General features: G+C 41.4%; 1 protein-coding gene across 1 annotated transcript in view; it reads left to right on the forward strand.

Moving 5' to 3' along the window:
* Positions 1-4,433: 4,433 nt before the first annotated feature.
* LOC307201647 (vomeronasal type-2 receptor 26-like) overlaps positions 4,434-18,487 on the forward strand; it is a gene marked incomplete at both ends in the record, with an annotated part of 29,391 nt that continues 15,337 nt past the window's right edge. The window contains 2 exons of the mRNA XM_079950944.1: positions 4,434-4,511; positions 8,281-8,508. Coding sequence (XP_079807070.1) covers positions 4,434-4,511; positions 8,281-8,508 — 306 coding nt within the window. The remainder of the gene's footprint in view (positions 4,512-8,280; positions 8,509-18,487) is intronic.

Below are 18,487 nucleotides of genomic sequence, written 5' to 3' on the forward strand. Positions count from 1 at the left end.
GAAAAGGGAGTAGGAGAAAGAGAAAGGGGATAGAATTTTTAAAAAGAGCCCTTCTACGTACAGCCAAGAAGTGAGGTACTCAGTTTTGCTTATGATACCAAAATGTTCAGGATAGAGAAAACAAACAAGGATTGTAAAGAGCTCCAAAATGATCTCTTCAAACTGGGTGCATGGGCATTGAAATGGCAAACCTAATTCACTGTAAGCAAGTGTTAGGTGATGGACCTAAGATAGTAATCTCACTTCTATGCTCATGGGGTCTCAAGTGGTTGTAAGAAATCATCAATAGATAGTTTCATGAAGATGTCAACAAAGTGTGCAGCAGCTGTAGAGAACACTTTGATATATTTTTTAAGAAACAGGAGTGTCTGAATATTGTCTTTAAAAACCCCAAATAATCCTTGCCAGCTGTGCTGCCTCTTTGTTGGCAGGCAGATTAAACTCTTATATATAGGTTATGTACACTGTTTAATTTTTCCCGTGAAATGGTAACTCACTTCATTTGCAGGGTGATGACAAAGTTTTACCAGCACATGCTGGCCTTCGTATTTGCTGTTTATGAAATCAATGAGAATCCCAAGATATTGCCCAATGTCTCTCTTGGGTTCCACAGCTATGATAGCTATTTTAATTCAAGAATGACATACCGAACCACTTTGGACCTGCTCTTTAAATCACATCACTTTCTTCCCAACTACAACTGTGTTATCCAGAAAAATGTAATAGGAGTCATTGGGGGACTTGGCTTTGATACTACCTGGTGCATGACAAATGTGTTAGGCCTTTACAAGATTCCACAGGTAGAATATGAGTTTTGGAAAATGGAGATTTTGTACCATAATTCACTGTTATCGTTTCCTTGTAGTAGGAATCTACTAATTCGTAATATGGAGTGTTAAACTGGAAGAAGGAAAAAGGGATGTAATATGTGGATATATTTGGGATGGGGGCATAGTATTCATATCCAACAATGTGTGTAAGAAGGGTGATGTGTATTTAGTAGATGTAATGGAAGATTGTTGCAAAGGTGCCAGGTTCGTAAATGAGGCACCTAGATTGGTCCATATTACTTCAATCCTGAAAGGACTGCACTGGCGGCCTGTGAGCTACCAATCTTGATTTATGACATTGATACTGGTGTACAAAGGCATAAATAACTCAGGACGCATTAACTAAGAATGTTCCTATGAAATTCCCTTCCTGAGGAAGTATGATGTTATTCAGCACTGTTCACTTTCAGAGGCTAATTACAAACACTGTTTTCTTGTTAGTGTTCTTGCATTTGGCATTTCAGAGAGAGATAAAGAGGTGCCAGTATAATGCTGTCTTGCTGCATTGCTGGATTTCATTACAGTTTTTTTGAGTTTTGCTGAAAATGATTGGTATTGTATTTTTGTATTTTTGTGATATTTTATATGCTGTGGCTTATTGTGGCCAGAGAACAATAACATATATAATCTTATGGTGATCTTCAGGACTTCCGAATACTGTAGATCTTCCTGGATGAGTTCTTAGTAGATGGAGCATCAACCTCTCTCTACAGTCACTGTAAAGGTTACAGAGCAAAAGAACATGTTCTATAGTTTCTGTTGCTCGACCTCCACCTTGGAGTTTCTCTCAATCCACTTATCAGAACATTTAATAGAACAATGATAAACGCTGCTCTCTATCAATGTGTACAAGCATAGCTGTGATGATGCCATAATAACAATAACAATACTAAATATCTGCAGAAACAATTGAGCAAGGTTCTCTGTGTTTTTATATATACCGTATTCTTCGCTCTAGAACACGCACCTGACCATAACACGCACATCGTTTTTAGAGGAGGAAAACAAGGGAAAAAACATTCTGAATGAAACAGTGGATGTATCATTTTTGTGCTTCATGCTGTGGCCACAGACATGTGATCTGATGGTGAATTTGGGGTGACCCAATGCAAAAATCCTGAGGATCCATGTGGATCCATGTTTTGTAACCACGTTTTTGCACCATTGCAGCCCAGGCAACAGTGGGTGCGTGATTTTGGGGGGGCAGGCTGTAGCCATGGACATGCTATGTGATCTGATGGTGAATTTGGGGTGACCCAATGCAAAGATCCTGAGGATCCATGTGGACCCATGCTTTTTAACCACATTTTAAGTGGGGAGGGAAGGAAAAACACAGAACGGACAAGGAGCACGAGAGGGGTGTGCAGAGAAGCAGCTGGCTAAGAATGCAGGAGAGGGGTATAATGGGAGGGAGGAAAGGAAGGCAAAAGTTTTCCCTCACCTACCCACCCAAGCCAGCCAGCCAGCGCGCTCTCTCTCTCTCTCTCTCTCTCTCTCTCTGCTTTCCCCTCTGCTTGCCTGGAGGGGAGGGGCTTTCCCTGCTCTTTGTTCCGTTTGAGCAAACACAGCAAGGAAACAGAGGTGGGTGGGCAGTAAGACCCTGAGGCAGAATGCAGGAAAGCAGCCGCTTCCTCTTTTCAGGTTTCCCTTCTCCGAGACGCGCGATTTGATTTTTGCCTGATTTTTTTTGCCTTTGGTTTCTCCTCAGATCGTATAAATCTTTCGCCTTTTACTAAAGATTTTTTTTGCCTCCCCTCGCGCCATTTGGCTCCAGGGACCACACATTCGCTCAATAACATGCACAGACATTTCCCCTTCCTTTTTAGGAGAAAAAATCTGCGTGTTATGGAAAGAAAAATACGGTAAATTGAGGTTGCTGCTCTCCCTAAACTAAGCACATTTCGGATATATAGGATTTCTATTTCTATTCAAAGAAACTGGAATAGCATGAGTTCTTGTTTCCATTTGGAAAGTGTTGGCTTTTCTCTTTTTCAGATTTCATATGGCTCATTTGAACCAGCCATAAATGATCAAACCAAGTTCCCTTCCTTTTACCGCATGGTCCCCAATGAAGGCCTTCAGTATCAGGGAATTATCCAGTTACTTCTGCATTTCAGGTGGAAATGGGTTGGGCTCATCACTCCAGCTAATGATGCCGGAGAGCGCTTCTTAGAGACAATTGAACCAATGCTTTTCAAAAATGGAATCTGTTCAGAATTCACAGAACGAGTCGAACCAAATATGCATTATTCCGGTAACATGCTAGAAAAAAGGGTTTTGTTACCAAATTTCATGAAGAGCAAAGCCAACGCAGTTCTTATATATGGAGAAAGTCTATCTATTATATGGTTGTCAAGTGCTATAAAGACAATGGAGGTAGCTGAGCTACTACTTTCTCCTAAGAAGTTACGGGCAGGAAAAGTATGGATTACAACAGCCCAAATTGATTTCATATTATATGTCCTTCAAAAATTTGCTTATTTTGATACACAAATGTTCCATGGTGCTATCTCCTTTGCAATTCACTCCAAGGAGATTCACAACTTTCAAGACTTTCTTCAGGACATATATCCTGATTGGATGGGGAGAAATGGTTTTATCAAAGATTTCTGGGAACATGCGTTCAGTTGCTTAGTTTCAAACTCCAGTCTCTTAAAAGTAATTCGTGCCGCATGTACTGGAGAGGAAATGCTGGAGAGCCTCCCTGCACCAGTTTTTGAAATGAGCATGACTGGTCACAGCTACAGTATCTATAATGCTGTCTATGCTTTGGCACATGCCTTGAATAGCATGAACTTGGCTGGAGCCATCCGCAAAGAAAGAGGTGCTGGGGGAAGACTTGCCCTGCGATATGTAGAACCTTGGCAGGTAGGGTTTCCTCTTACAAAGTATTCATTTTGCAAATTGTTTAGTGTTGTGCACTGTGCTGATTTGTTATATGAACTAGCATTTAATTATAAGTAAAGAAATAAAAGAATAAAATTAGGAAGTTGGTCACAAATGTGGGGATTGGGATATTTTTTAAAATACATATACTGAATGGAAAAATCGACAAGTGGGATGCCATAGGATACTGTCCTGGGCCTGTTGTTGTTCATCGTCTTTATAAATGACTTGGATGAAGGAATTAAAGGGATGTTCATCAAATTTGCAGATGGCACCTATCTGGGAGGGGTAGCTAATGCCACAGAAGACAGAATCAAGATTCAATGTGTTCTTAACAGATTGGAGAACTGGACCCAAACTAACAAAATGAGTTTCAACCGGGGCGATTGTAAGGTTCTGCCCTTAGGCATGAAGAACCAGCTGCACAAATATAAGATGGGGGGGGCACCTGGCTTACTAGCAGTACATGTGAAAAGGATCTAGGAATATTGGTGGACCAAAAGGATAACATGAATCAACAGTGTGGTGTAGCGGGGGGGGGGGACCCTGATGCTATTCTAGGCTACATCAGCAGATGTATAGTGTCAAGGGGGGGAAATTGTACCACTCTATTCTCCCTTGGTCAGACCACACCTGGAATACTGTTTCCAGTTCTGAACACCACAATTTAAGAGGGCTATTGACAAACTGGAATGTTTGCAGAAGAGGGAAACCAAGATGATCAAGGGTCTTGAAACCCAGCCTTATGAAGAAGAGTTGAAGGATCTGGATACGTTTAGTCTGGAAAAGAGGAGAGTGAGAGGAGAAGTGATAGCCATCTTCTAGTATTTTAAAGGCTGTCACATGGAAGATTAAGCAAACTTGTTTCTTCTGCTCTGGAGGTAGAACTCGATACAAGAAAGGAGATTCTGTCTAAATATCAGGAAGAACTTTCTGACAGAGCTGTTCAACAGTGGAATGGACTCCCTTGGGTGGTAAGGAATTTCCTGACCGATAGGCCGCAGACAGTGAGAATGGGACCTTACCACTCTTCTACTCTAGTATTAAGCACAGGAGCCCCTCAGGGGTGTGTGTTAAGCCCCTTCCTCTATTCCCTGTACACATTTGACTGCACCCCACTGTATAAGTCCAACACAATCATCAAATTTGCGGATGATACAACAGTGGTGGGGCTCATTAGTGAGAATGATGAGGCTGCTTATAGGAAAGAAGTACAGGGGTTAGTTCAATGGTGTAAAGAAAATAATCTTATGCTTAACACCAAAAAAACCAAAGAACTCATAATTGATTTTAGGCGAAAGAAAAGTGTAGTTTTACCATTGCACATAAATGGCGAGGAGGTGGAGAGGGTTGGTAGTTTTAAATACCTGGGCACTTACATCTCTGAGGACCTCTCATGGACTGCAAATATTAATATGGTTGTGAGGAAGGTGCAGGGGAGGTTGTATTTCCTGAGAATGCTCAGAGGATTGAATCTATCTCAGCACCTACTTCTGTCCTATTATCATAGTACCATTGAGAGTGTCTTAACCTATAGTATATTATCGTGGTATGGGAGCAGCTCTGGAATGGATAAAAAAGCCTTACAGAGAATAATTAAAATTGCCCAGAATGTTATTGGGCTCCAACTACCAACCCTGGATGAGATCTTCACGTCTCGCAGCTTGAAGAAGTCACACAATATCCTGAGAGATCCCACCCATCCTGCTCACAACCTCTTTGAACTGTTGCCTTCGGGCAGAAGATATAGGACAATGAAAACACGAACCACACGCCTTCTGAATAGTTTCTATCCAAGAGCTCTGATTGCACTAAACAATGATCTCAGGGCCAGTTGTAAGAAATAGCAAGCAGTGAGTAGTAAGGAATGAGATAGGTTTAGGTCATGCTATGCTTTTAATAGGTTGTGTTATATTCTGGATTATGTATGTTTTAATAGATTATGTCTGAATAGGATGAGAGTGTTGGAGATACGTGCAAATGTGTATGTGAATCCGGTCTTGGGTGTTTGATTTTCGTTGTTGTGTATACTGTGTATATACGGACAATGACAATAAATTTATCTATCTATCTATCTATCTATCTATCTATCTATCTATCTATCTATCTATCTTATGGATTCTCCTTCCTTGGAGGTTTTTAAGCAGAGGTTAAATAGCCATCTGTCATTGATGCTTTATTTGAGCTTCCTGTGTTGCAGGGGGTTGGACTGGATGACCCTTGTGGTCCCTTCCAAGACTTTAGATGACACAGGTTTTTATAACTACAGCTAACTCACATTTTACATGGGGTTTACAATCCTCACCATTCCACGTATAAGCAAAATCACGTAAGGCTAGAACAACCTCTAGAAAACTATTAAAAAGCCATCTTATAAATGTTGGGATTTTTGACTACGTGCAATCTGATGCAGCTTCCCACAGAAGCATTTAAGGAGTTGGCCAAAGGCCAAGAAGAATGAGCAGAGGGAGTTATTCTGCCTAGATATATGGGACCTTGGATACAACTCTGTTATTGGTTGAGGTCTCCACATAGGCATGATGGCTCATGGCCTTCCTTGTTGGTTGGTTGGTTGGTTGGTTGGTCAATGTGTGTTCTGAGAGCCGTTTGGAGTTTGTTCAGTGAAAGAGTTAAGATCCGTGTCTGTATCCTGTATATAGTTACTTATGAGTCTGCTGTAAATAATAAACACCTATAAGTAACCAAGTTAACTGGTAGCAGCATCTTGTTCCTGCTTCATCCTACCTGCCTGCAACTGATTGCTTCTGGAAGTCTGTGTATGCTCTGCGATATTCAACTGGGTCTGGCTAAGATCCTGCAACAGGTTAAAGTTGTGAAACATCAATAATAAATTGCTGCACTTACTGCTGAGGGACAAATGTAGCTCTTCGTGTTCCTCCTCATCTCCGTCACTTCATATGATATAAGCACCAGGGCAGTTGACCAGTAGCCAGAAGTGCTTGGCACAGTGTTTGTTTTCGCCGTCTCCGTCTGCAGTTGCAGCCTTGTCTGTCATTCAGATATCCTTCAGGTTTAATGGCTCTTCAAGCCGTTAAGCCAACCTGGGCTTAAATGATTTTGGCAGGCTGGTGGATGATTTGAAATGGTCATTGAAGCTTGGATGCTACCATCCAAATAAACACATTTCCAGTTTATGTCTTCCAGCCACAAGTTCAGCACCTCTTCTTCCTTCACCAAAGTCTTGTCCTGCACCTGGCTGTCACCTTTGCAGTCAGTGCTGGACTTGCTGCCACAGACCCATTCATCTCCTTCTCATGCACCCTGATGGCATGGATACTGGATTTGTTGTGGCCAATTTTGCATACCCCCAGCACACACAGGCATGCCATCCCTCAAGCAGTCAAGTACAGCTAACGTCTCTTCCAGTGCAGGAATCACCTTCCACTTCTTTGTTTTCTCAGCAGCTAATGGTGATGACAATGAGGCCTTGTGTTTGGGGACTCTACTGCAGTCTGAAGCTCTGCCAACCACCTTCCCTACATTACAAACCCCTCAGTTGTCTCTCCAACCCTCACCAACTCCCTCTGCCACACTTTATACTCCTCTGTTGTCACTCCACACACACACACACACACACACACACACACACACACACGAGTCTTTCTAGCCTCTGCATATCACCCTCTTGAATTGCATCTTCAGCACTCCAACCTCCTCAATTGTCTCCAAACCCCTACGCCATGGGTAGGCAATCGCCTTCTAAATCCGGCCCACAGATGGTCCAGGAATCATGTTTTTACATGAGTAGAATGTGTCCTTTTAGTTAAATTGCATTTTGGGTTATTTGTGGGGCCTGCCTGGTGTTTTTACAGTAGTAGACTGCGTGCTTTTATTTAAAATGCATCTCTGTGTTATTTGTGGGACATAGGAATTCGTTCATTTGTTTTAGTTTTATTTTTCAAAATATAGTCTGGCCCCCCACAAGGTCTGAGGGACAGTGGACCAGCCCCCTGCTAAAAAAGTTTGCTGACCCCTGCCCTATGCAAGTTTCTCTGAACTCCTCCTATCACTCTCTCCAACCACCTCTTCTGCACTCAAACACCCTCATGAAAGCTGCTAAGGACTGCTGGCCATTTTTTCCTGCTCTCCCACTCACTCACTCACTCCCCCTTCATTCCATTTTCTTATTTTCCCCCCGTGTGCACACCATTTTTAAACAAATATTTTTCACACCAGACGCATGAAGCTGCAAGTGTGTATGTTAAATAAGTGTAAGCGGGAGTTAACAGGTATTAACTCTTAAAGTACAGGTAAGTAGCAGCAGCTATCAAAAGAGTTAGAGCTACCTACGACTGTTCCAAAAATTCAACTGTCATAAATTAGACATTAAAAAAAAAAAATGGTGTGTGTGGGTGTAGGGTGCTATCAGAAATCCTAACCATATTTCAGTGGGGGTAGAATTTTTTTAAGAATTGAATTGGCCAAGTGAAGTGCTTGTCAAACTGTGTCAAATTATACCCTTGCGACATTCTGTAGTTTGTCAGTGCCTGTCGGAGTGTCCATGGAAATGCTTTATAGACCTTTCAATTCTCTTTCCACTTAGCTCCACTCATTCATGCAGAGAATCTCATTCAACAACAGCGCTGGGGATGAAATCACATTAAATGAATATGGAGAGTTAGCAGCTGGCTTTGATATTACCAACTTGGTCACTTTCCCAAATCATTCCTACGTCAGAGTCAAAGTGGGAAGGATGGATCCTCAGGCCCCTCCTGGCAAAGAGCTCACCGTTAATGAAGACAGAATCAAATGGCACAGGCGCTTCACTAAGGTATGGAAATAAATGCACAGTGAATGAAATGCCATAATATGTGGTTACCCACAAAAGGGGTTGCAACAAAAGCACTTCACACATTGTTAACTTTTATATTCACTATTAAAATATAGGCTTAAAAAAAGGGGATTCCATATCTAGATGGATAGTACTTGCTTGCTTGCTTGCTTGGATGGATGGATGGATGGATGGATGGATAGTTGGCATCCGTCTGTCTCAGGAGACAATGGAGAAGTGCACCTTTGGCGGTGAGGTCAAACTTTTTGAAGGCTACAGCACCAGGTGTGCCTGTAGAGACCAATGTGCAAGAGATAGTTTAATGGTGAGATACTCTATTTGAATGACTTTTTCTGTATGTTAGCACTTTCAGCATCTGAGGCCCTCTTTCTTGGTCTGCTGTTTTGTTGGTGGCACTTTTCTTGTACATGATATTATATTGAATGTGATACTGACATTATAAGCCATCAAGGAGAAAACATTGCCTTTTAAGAAATGCTGTAAGGTCTACCAGTACAGCGGTACCTTGGGTTACAGACTCCACTAACCCAGTTACAGATAGGTAGCCGTGTTGGTCTGCCATAGTCAAAACAAAATAAAAAAATTCCTTCCAGTAGCACCTTAAAGACCAACTAAGTTAGTTCTTGGTATGAGCTTTCGTGTGCATGCACACTTCTTCAGATATCTGAAGAAGTGTGCATGCACACGAAAGCTCATACCAAGAACTAACTTAGTTGGTCTTTAAGGTGCTACTGGAAGGATTTTTTTTATTTTGTTTCCACTAACCCAGAAATAGTACCTCGGGTTAAGAACTTTGCTTCAGGATGAGAACAGAAATGGTGCGGCAGTGACGTGGCAGCAGTGGGAGGCCCCATGTGGGTTTCATGCAGCGTGAATAGCCCTGGCACCAAAATTTGTGGGTGCCCAGCCCCTTCAAGGGGGATTTTGTGGGTGCTAGGACCAACCCAGAGTTGGCACCTATGTTCCCAAGCATGAGAAACACCCACCCAAAGTACTTCTCTCTTATAAGGATTCAACCCCCACCCAATCCATCACTCCCTCCAGACACCTGGCCAGTACCTTCACCACCTCCTCTCTTTCCAATCTAGTGAAGAGATAGAGCTGCAGATCATCAGCATACAGATGACACTGTGTTCCGGATCCTAGGATATGATTCTGAAGAGTTTCATACAGTTATAATAAATGGCAACAAAACACAGTATAGGTCCTAAAGGGACACCAAAGCCCAAAAGCCATGGCATGGTTCCCTAGTACTAGTTTCTCAGATTGACCATGCAGGTAGGAACAGAACCACTGTAATGGAGTATGTTTAATTGCCATCTCCTTGAGTCATAACAAAGAACATATATAAAATCCTTAGAGAAAATGCAGTTAGGTTGTGAGGTGAGATTAGACTGAATTCTGGTGCAGCTCAAATGGTGGATGGTCTAGGTATGAATATTGCAGTCGTGTTGAGTTTGTACAATGATTAGAGGAGCAGCTCTTTACCACACTGTATGTGACACCTGTGCACCTATGGATCATATATTTCACACTATTAGTCCTCATATTTACTGTTAAGTCACCTGATAGTGGATATTACATTGATCCCCCAAAACATTTATCTTTTCCCACCTCTTTGGATAGGTGCCACCCCCTTCTGTATGTAATGACATCTGCCATTCTGGATACGGGAAGAAAAAGAAGGAGGGGAAGAAGTTTTGCTGCTATGATTGTGATCAATGTCCAGAAGGAATGATCTCAAATGAGAAAGGTGGACAATGTCATCTTAAGACAATACCAAACAATGCAATTTATTTTAGTAAGCTCTGGGTTCTTCAGCAATTTTGTTGTCATTAATCTACCGGAGGAGGGAAGGCTTAAAATATGGCTTGACGTGTTGTTCTCATTGTTCATAGATAACATCAATATAATTTTATCTTTAAAATATCTTGAATAAATTATTTTAAAATGGGAGGTAATATATTTTACCTCCAACTTCTATAAAGTTTTGGGGGAATATAAGTGGTGGTTTCTCCTCTAAGAACAAGGTTGTTTGATGAGATGGTGAAAGTCTCATTAAAGTCACCTTTCTGGGCCCCAGAGATTTCAGCTGTAATGTACTCATTTTTATATGTAGTATATGACTTTAGAAAAAGGAGGGAAGGGTTATAAAAGCAGATGTCATTCATGGAAAAAAAATTCCAGATTTAATACATGACCTTTATTTTTTCTTAATCTAAGGCAGTGGTTCCTAATTGGTGGTCTGTGAACCTCATGGAGTCCGCATAGCCAACACAGGGTGTCTGTGGCACCATATGCACAATAAAAACTACTAGAGATATACCAAAAATTTCAAAAGTAGGGGGTCTATGTTTGACTTTTGAAAAACAGGGGGTCCACAGTACTTAGCTAATTAGGAACTGCTGATCCAGGGTAAAAGCATTTGGGCTGAAAGTTTTGAAACATTTTGAAATGGAAAACACAATGCTAGATAGACTAATGGTGAGGAAATTCTTAAGAATAGTATTGGTTGCTTCAAATTGTCATGCATTGTTTGTTTGTTTTCAGACATGGAAACATGTGTCAGTTGCCCAGCAGATCAATATCCAAACAAAGACCAGGATCTATGCATTCCTAAGATTCCAAACTTCTTAGCTTTTCATGAAACGTTGGCCATTGTTTCAGCTGCCTCTGCACTTCTATTCTCTCTGATCACAATTCTGGTGCTCAGCATCTTCATTAAGCATCGGGATACAGCCATCGTCAAAGCCAGCAACAGAAGCCTCACCTATATTCTCCTCATCTCCCTCTTCCTGTGTTTCCTCTGCTCTTTGTTGTTCATTGGAAAACCTAATAAGGTGACCTGCCTTCTTCGACAAACCACTTTTGGCATTGTCTTCTCTGTGGCCCTCTCTAGCATCTTAGCCAAAACCATACTAGTGGTTTTGGCATTCATGGCTACCAAACCAGGATCCAGGATCCGGAGATGGGTAGGAAAAGAACTTACTTATTCCATTATCCTTTCCTCCTCTATGGTTCAAGTAGGAATCTGTGCCTTCTGGCTTGGAGCCTCTCCCCCTTTCCCAGATTTGGATACACACTCAATGAATGAAGAAATTGTAGTGTTATGTAATGAAGGGTCAATCCTGATGTTCTATTGTGTTTTGGGCTACCTGGGCTTCCTGGCCACTGTCAGTTTCACTGTGGCCTTCTTAGCCAGAAAGTTGCCTGACAGTTTCAATGAGGCCAAGTTCATCACCTTCAGCATGCTGGTCTTTTGCAGTGTTTGGCTCTCCTTTATTCCAACTTACCTGAGCACCAGAGGAAAATACATGGTGGCTGTGGAGATCTTCTCGATCTTGGCTTCCAGTACTGGCTTGCTGGCTTGCCTCTTTTTCCCAAAATGCTACATTATTGTGGTGAGACCTGACCTTAACAACAGACAGCAGCTGACACAAAAGAAGTATAAATGACAGGATATTTTGTGGTTCTTTTGGGTCTTGGGCTATGTGGATTTGCTTGTAGGTATCATTTTCCCTGTATTTTTCAAAGCAGGAAATTACCAGAAAAATTTCTTCCCCACCCTACCTTCTCCTGCATCTCCATAGCTGTCCCACATTTTGGTCAAGGGGCTCTTTCTTTCCTGGGCAAGTCTGGGGAGAACATAGGTAGTTGCAGAGAAAGGAGAGGGAGAGAAACACAGGAATATTGCCTAATACTGAGAGCAGTTGTCTATCTAGAAGGATTGTGCGTTGGATTTGGCAGTCCTGAGCCAAGTTGGGTCTATTTGGAAGGAGTTTGGCATCAGTCAATATGAACTGGAATGGCTATGGATCACTCCTGGTCAACTTAGATGCTCCAGAATTATCTGTGGCTGTCTTGCAGTGAATCAGACAGGAAGTGAACATAGGCATCAGGCTAGAAAATTTTGATGTGGTCTAGCCGTAACTGAATGTGTCTTCCCAGGTAAAAGTAGGAGACTGATTGCTTGATTCTGCTTCCCACCTGATACCCCACAGCATCCCTGCCTTCTTTAAACAGCTATTAAGTAGAGGCAGAGGTCCTGTATGGTGCTTAATCAAAAACAGCTTCCCCACAAATAAATTGTTTGTGAAAGAGCACCCTTAAGAATTGAAACACCACCATCCCAGCTCTCAATCCTGAATAGGAAAGAGATGCAAATTCTTCGCCCCATTTCCCTCCCAGCCATATGCTTAATTAAAGCTTTTTACACAAATTAAGCATTAGGTCAGTTCTTGAACTAAATCAGGACTGGATCTGAGATAGTGACAGAGGAGTTTCCTCAAGCCTTGCTGAGTGATCACTGTGTGTGGCTGGCAACTGGCTCAAGAGATGGGAGAGTTGAAATGCTCCCATCAATCCTCTTCACCAGACAGACCTCATTGGTGTTGGATAATTTGTTGGATAATTTGTTCTGATTGCAGATTCTATCATTGTTATATGTCAATAAACATAACATGTTACCAGTGTTTCTTCTCTCGAGTTTTCTTGGGCAAATGACACTATATTAATTACCAAGCTTACCATGCCCCCTATATAAACAAATTATTTGGGGTTTTTTTTAATAATATTTTTATTGATTTTCCAACACATATTAAACACAATACAATACATTATACAAAAACAAACAGACACATAAACACACACAAATATAGTTTCAAAACCTTCTTTTCATAAACATTACTTCTCCGACTTCCCCATACCTCTCCTTTCTGCATCCCCATTTCCAAATTTCTTTCAGCAAATCCTCACTTAATTTAACTAATTACTCTTTTTTTCCCTTCTCTCTTACCTAATCATTTACAGCTGTAATCCTCTTTCTTCTCTAACCTTGACATTTTATCACTCATTAATTTTACAATCATTCTTAAGATACACTTTAAATTTCTTCCAATCTTCCTCCACTGTCTCTTTTCCTTGGTCACGGATTCTGCCAGTCATCTCAGCCAGTCCCATGTAGTTGATCACCTTCGTCTGCCATTCTTCCAGAGTGGGTAGTTCTTGTGTCTTCCAGTACTTTTATAAACAAAGTATTTGAAGGAATGAATGACAATTTCATGGGGACAGTAGTTCTATTAAATTCATGAGTCATGTTTTGTGTGGTGCATTTTGAAGCCTCTGTGCTTATTCATTTATATTATTCATAACATCTTGATGATCACCAACCCCCACGGCACCTCAATAGCCAATTGAAGCAGAGCATTTAAAAGTGCTCCAAACTGGAAATCACATGGTCACTCCATGAGAAATTCTAGGTGCAAAAACACACCTCTAACTCATTTTAAAACTGGGACATCAACATTTCTAGAATTTCATACTTGGATTGACAGGGGGCTGGGAAGGGAGAAAGGAAATGACTCACCTTGCCATAGATACTGCTCCAGGCTCAGAGGGCACTTGTTGTTGTTTAGTCGTTTAGTTGTGTCTGACTCTTTGTGACCCCATGGACCAGAGCACACCTGGTACTCCTGTCTTCCACTGCCTCCCACAGTTTGGTCAAACTCATGCTGGTAGCTTCAAGAACACTATCCAACCATCTCGTCCTCTGTCGTCCTCTTCTCCTTGTGCCCTCCATCTTTTCCAATATCAGGGTCTTTTCCAGGGAGTCTTCTCTTCTCTTGAGGTGGCCAAAGTAGTGGAGCCTCAGCTTCATGATCTGTCCTTCCAGTGAGCACTCAGGGCTGATTTCCTGAAGAATCCATTCCGCGAGTCTCTTCGTTTTGCGGTTTTTTTGTCTTGCGAAGCAACCCTATTAGCAGCTTAGCAGATTAGCGCTATTAGCGGCTTAGCGGCTATTAGCGGCTTAGCGGCTTAGCGGCTAAGCGGCTATTAGCGGCTTAGCGGCTTAGAAAAAGGGGGGGAAGCCCATAGAGAAATTCGTCTTGCGGGGGACTTCCGGTCGGCGCCAGCGCTTAATGGCGGTCCTCTCTTCCATCTCCGGAGGAGGACTGCTCCACGAGTTCGGGTCTGACCGCTACGGCGAAGCGGGGACCCCTAAAATCACAGGCACGGAAGCCTGTGAACAAGGAGACTCGGTGGGCACCATTTGCGCCCCCTTTACTGTTAAGGAGCCTTTTTAAAGGCTCCGGAGTGGCATCGGGGTGCGTGCGGTGCTGAGAGTCGCTACCCAGCCCGTGGAGTGAAGCCGCGTCGCCATTAGCGGAGAGCGCCGATTCCTTCCTGAAATTTGGACTGAAATTGAAATACCCGTAAGTAGGATTGGAAACCTTACTGGGACTATAAAAAAAGCATTTGAAATTGGGCCGAAATCGGGGGACGGTAAATAAAGGAAGTCTGCCTCCCCCGGATTGCATGATTCTTAAAGCAACGGAACTAGAAAGCTGCGACTGAAGGAAAAGTAACTTTGAACTTTTTGAACTGCTTAACTTTGACATTGAACTTCAACTCCCCCCCCCCCAGCAAGCAGGAGCGGGGGGAAGAAAAGGGAATTTGGTTTAACCTGCATGAGAGAAAATTTATTTAAAAATTCCTGCTGTCTCTGACTCTGGGAACAGACTGCCTGGGTGAAGCACTTTGACAGGGGACTGTCAGATAAGACCTACTGTAAAGCACAGATTTTATTGGATATAACTGTTGGGACTTTACAGAAATAACATTGTTGCAATTAGAAGATTGAAAGACTGTTGTTAAAATCTTTTTCCCTCTGAGGGCTTTTGGTTTCTTTGTTTTTTCTGCCTATTGGATACATTGAATTGCTCCCTCTAGAGGGTTGAAAGGTAACAGTTGTAACATAGACAAAAAGCATAGTCAAAAAGCAAGTCACTGGATTTTTCCATTTAAGAGCTGTTCCTGTGGGAACGACCTTGGGATATGAGCGGCTCCGCAGAAGAGATAGCAACAAGATCTAAAGCTAAATCTGCACAAAAGAAAAGGGGCTCAATATCAGCCTTATTGCCAACAGGCGCAGCTGGACAGGAGAAAGGAATAAACGCATTCATGGATTCAGTGACACAAGCACTACTTAAAATAAATGACTCTTTAGAAAACTTAACAAGACAGAGCACAGAAAATACCAAACAACTGACAGAACTTACAGCAAAATTAGATTTAAATACTAAAAGCATTACGTCTAATACAGAAACCATAAATAAATTGGTTCAAGAAAACGCTACAATCCGAAAAATTGCGGAAGAAGCTAAATTTACTGCAGAAACCACACAGGAAAGTTTAATACCAGTTTGTAAGAAGCTTGACCAGCATGAGGCGGCCTTGTCTTTGTGGGAGATGCAGAGGAAGGAGAAGAATCTGAGACCTAGATTGGTCCCTGAAAGTGAGGGGGACAACCTGGTGGACTTTCTCACCAAAGAACTTTCACAATTTTGGCAGGTAAACTCAGAGGAAGAAGAATTTAAGATAACAACCGCCTTCAGATTGGGCAGAAGGCAAGGCAGGAAGACCCCAAGGGACTGTCTGATAACTCTGAGATCTAAAGAGGAAAGAGACAAAATATTAAACTTGCATTACCAGAGAACTCTCCAGATCGGAAATGCTTCTGTGCAAATCTACAAGGACATCCCAAAATACATTCTGGAGGTAAGAACCTTCTATAAGAATCTGGTTGACCTGCTGAAGAAGAACAACATACCTTTTAGGTGGGAATTTCCACAAGGCCTATCTTTTAACTTCAAAGGAAAGAAAGTTAGAATAAGAACAGTGCAAGATAAAGAACAATTCCTGGACAGAAACGAGGAGGACCTGGTGAAAGGAGTGTTAGAATTGACCTCTGAAACAGATCTTGGAAACCTGACATTTGGACTTAAGTCACCAACGGAAGAAGAACAGTTGCAGGGAGCAACTGGAGGTAACTAATTAATTATGTCTCTGCAATTTTTAACTTGGAACCGTAATGGACTGAACCTTCCCAGAAAAAGACATGAGGTTTTTCATATTTTGAAAAGAGAACAATTGGATTTGATTTGTTTACAAGAAACCCATGTGACAAGGGCACATAGAAGATTGCTTATAAACAAAAGATTGGGACAGGAATTTATTTCATCAGATAAAGTTAAGAAAAGAGGAGTGGTGATTTACGCGAAGGAGAAATTGGCCCCAAAACTGATTTTTAAAGATGAGCATGGAAGAATTTTGGCAATTGAGATACAAATCCAAGGAGAAAATTTTTTGACAGTTGGCATTTATGCACCAAATGAAGGGAAGGCAGAATTTTATAAGAAACTGCATGAGACATTAATGGACTATTTGGATTATAAGGTGATCTTATTAGGAGATATGAATGGCGTCGTTTCTACTAATATGGATAAAGCACAAAGACAGGTGGTTTCTAAAGATGGGAGATTACCTAAGACTTTCTTTGAGATGACTGAAAATATGGACTTGATTGACATTTGGAGAACAAGAAACCCTCTTGAGAGAGAGGGAACATTCTTCTCAGAGGCATAGATGACGTGGACAAGAATAGATCAAATATGGACTACTAGTGGAATGGCTCCAAAGATAAAAAAAGTGGAAATCTGCCCAAAGACATGCTCCGACCATAACGCAGTAAAGATGGAAATGAAACTAACAACAGCTGGTTCCTTTAGATGGAGAATGAATGACACCCTATTCAGAGATGTTGAGATTTATAAAAAGGCCCAAAAAACTTTGATGGACTATTTCGAGATAAACCTGAGGACAGATGTCGAGAAAAGAGTGATTTGGGATGCAAGCAAGGCCGTGATGCGAGGTTTCTTAATACAACAGAACTCCTTAAAGAGAAAGAAACAAAATGAGAAGAAAGATAAGATCCTGGAAAAAATAAAAGAAGGAGAAAAGAAACTGAGGTCAAAACCAAAGTCTCATGAGATTTTGAGAGAAATTAAGTTTTACCAGATGCAGTATATGGAATTGATGAATCAGGAGATAGAATGGAAAATTAAGCAAACGAGACAGAGGACATTCGAATCAGCGGACAAATGTGGGAAACTTCTAGCTTGGCAATTGAAGAAGAGACAGAAATTGAATACAGTCACAAGCTTGGAGGTAGATGGAAAGAACATCTCTAAACCAAATGAGATCAGCAATTGTTTTCAGAGCTATTTTAGAAGATTATATGCACAAGGGCCGGAAAACGAAGGAGATATAGAAGATTTTCTTAAGAAACATGGATTACAAAAAAATCTCACAACAAAATATGTTGGCTTTAAATGAGAAAATAACAGATCAAGAAATAGAGGGTGCCATTCAAAATATGCAATTAGGGAAATCTCCAGGACCAGATGGACTAACCTCCAGATACTATAAAGCATTGAAGGAATGGTTAATACAGCCGCTTAAGGAGGTTTGTAATGAAATATTAGAGGGGGAAAAGGCACCTGAATCGTGGAAAGAAGCTTTCATTACACTTATACCAAAGACTGAAACGGAAAAAAATCAGGGAAGTTTTTAACGTGTGATATTTTATTGTATTTTTGCTTTCTATGGAAGCCGCCCAGAGTGGCTGGGGAGGCCCAGCCAGATGGGCGGGGTATAAATAATAAATTATTATTATTATTATTATTATTATTATTATTATTATTATTACCGCCCTATATCGTTACTTAATGTGGATTACAAAATATTTGCTGACATTTTAGCAAAAAGACTGAAGATGGTGTTGGTGGAGGAGATTCACAAGGATCAGGCAGGCTTTCTCCCAGGAAGACATTTATCAGACAATGTAAGGAACATAATTGACATTATGGAACTGCTGACTGTAAATATCAACACAAAAGCAGTTTTAATTTTTGTGGACGCGGAGAAAGCCTTTGATAATATTTCTTGGAATTTTATGAAGAAGAATCTCCACGGGATGGGGGTAGGCCAAAGGTTTGAAAATGGTATAGGTGCAATATATTCTGAACAAAAGGCAAAGTTAATTGTAAATAATGTGGTTACTGATGAACTTTCTATAGAAAAAGGGACACGGCAGGGGTGCCCAATATCCCCATTACTT

This window comes from Podarcis cretensis (genome assembly GCF_951804945.1).
Source record: "Podarcis cretensis genome assembly, chromosome: 13".
NCBI lineage: Eukaryota > Metazoa > Chordata > Lepidosauria > Squamata > Lacertidae > Podarcis > Podarcis cretensis.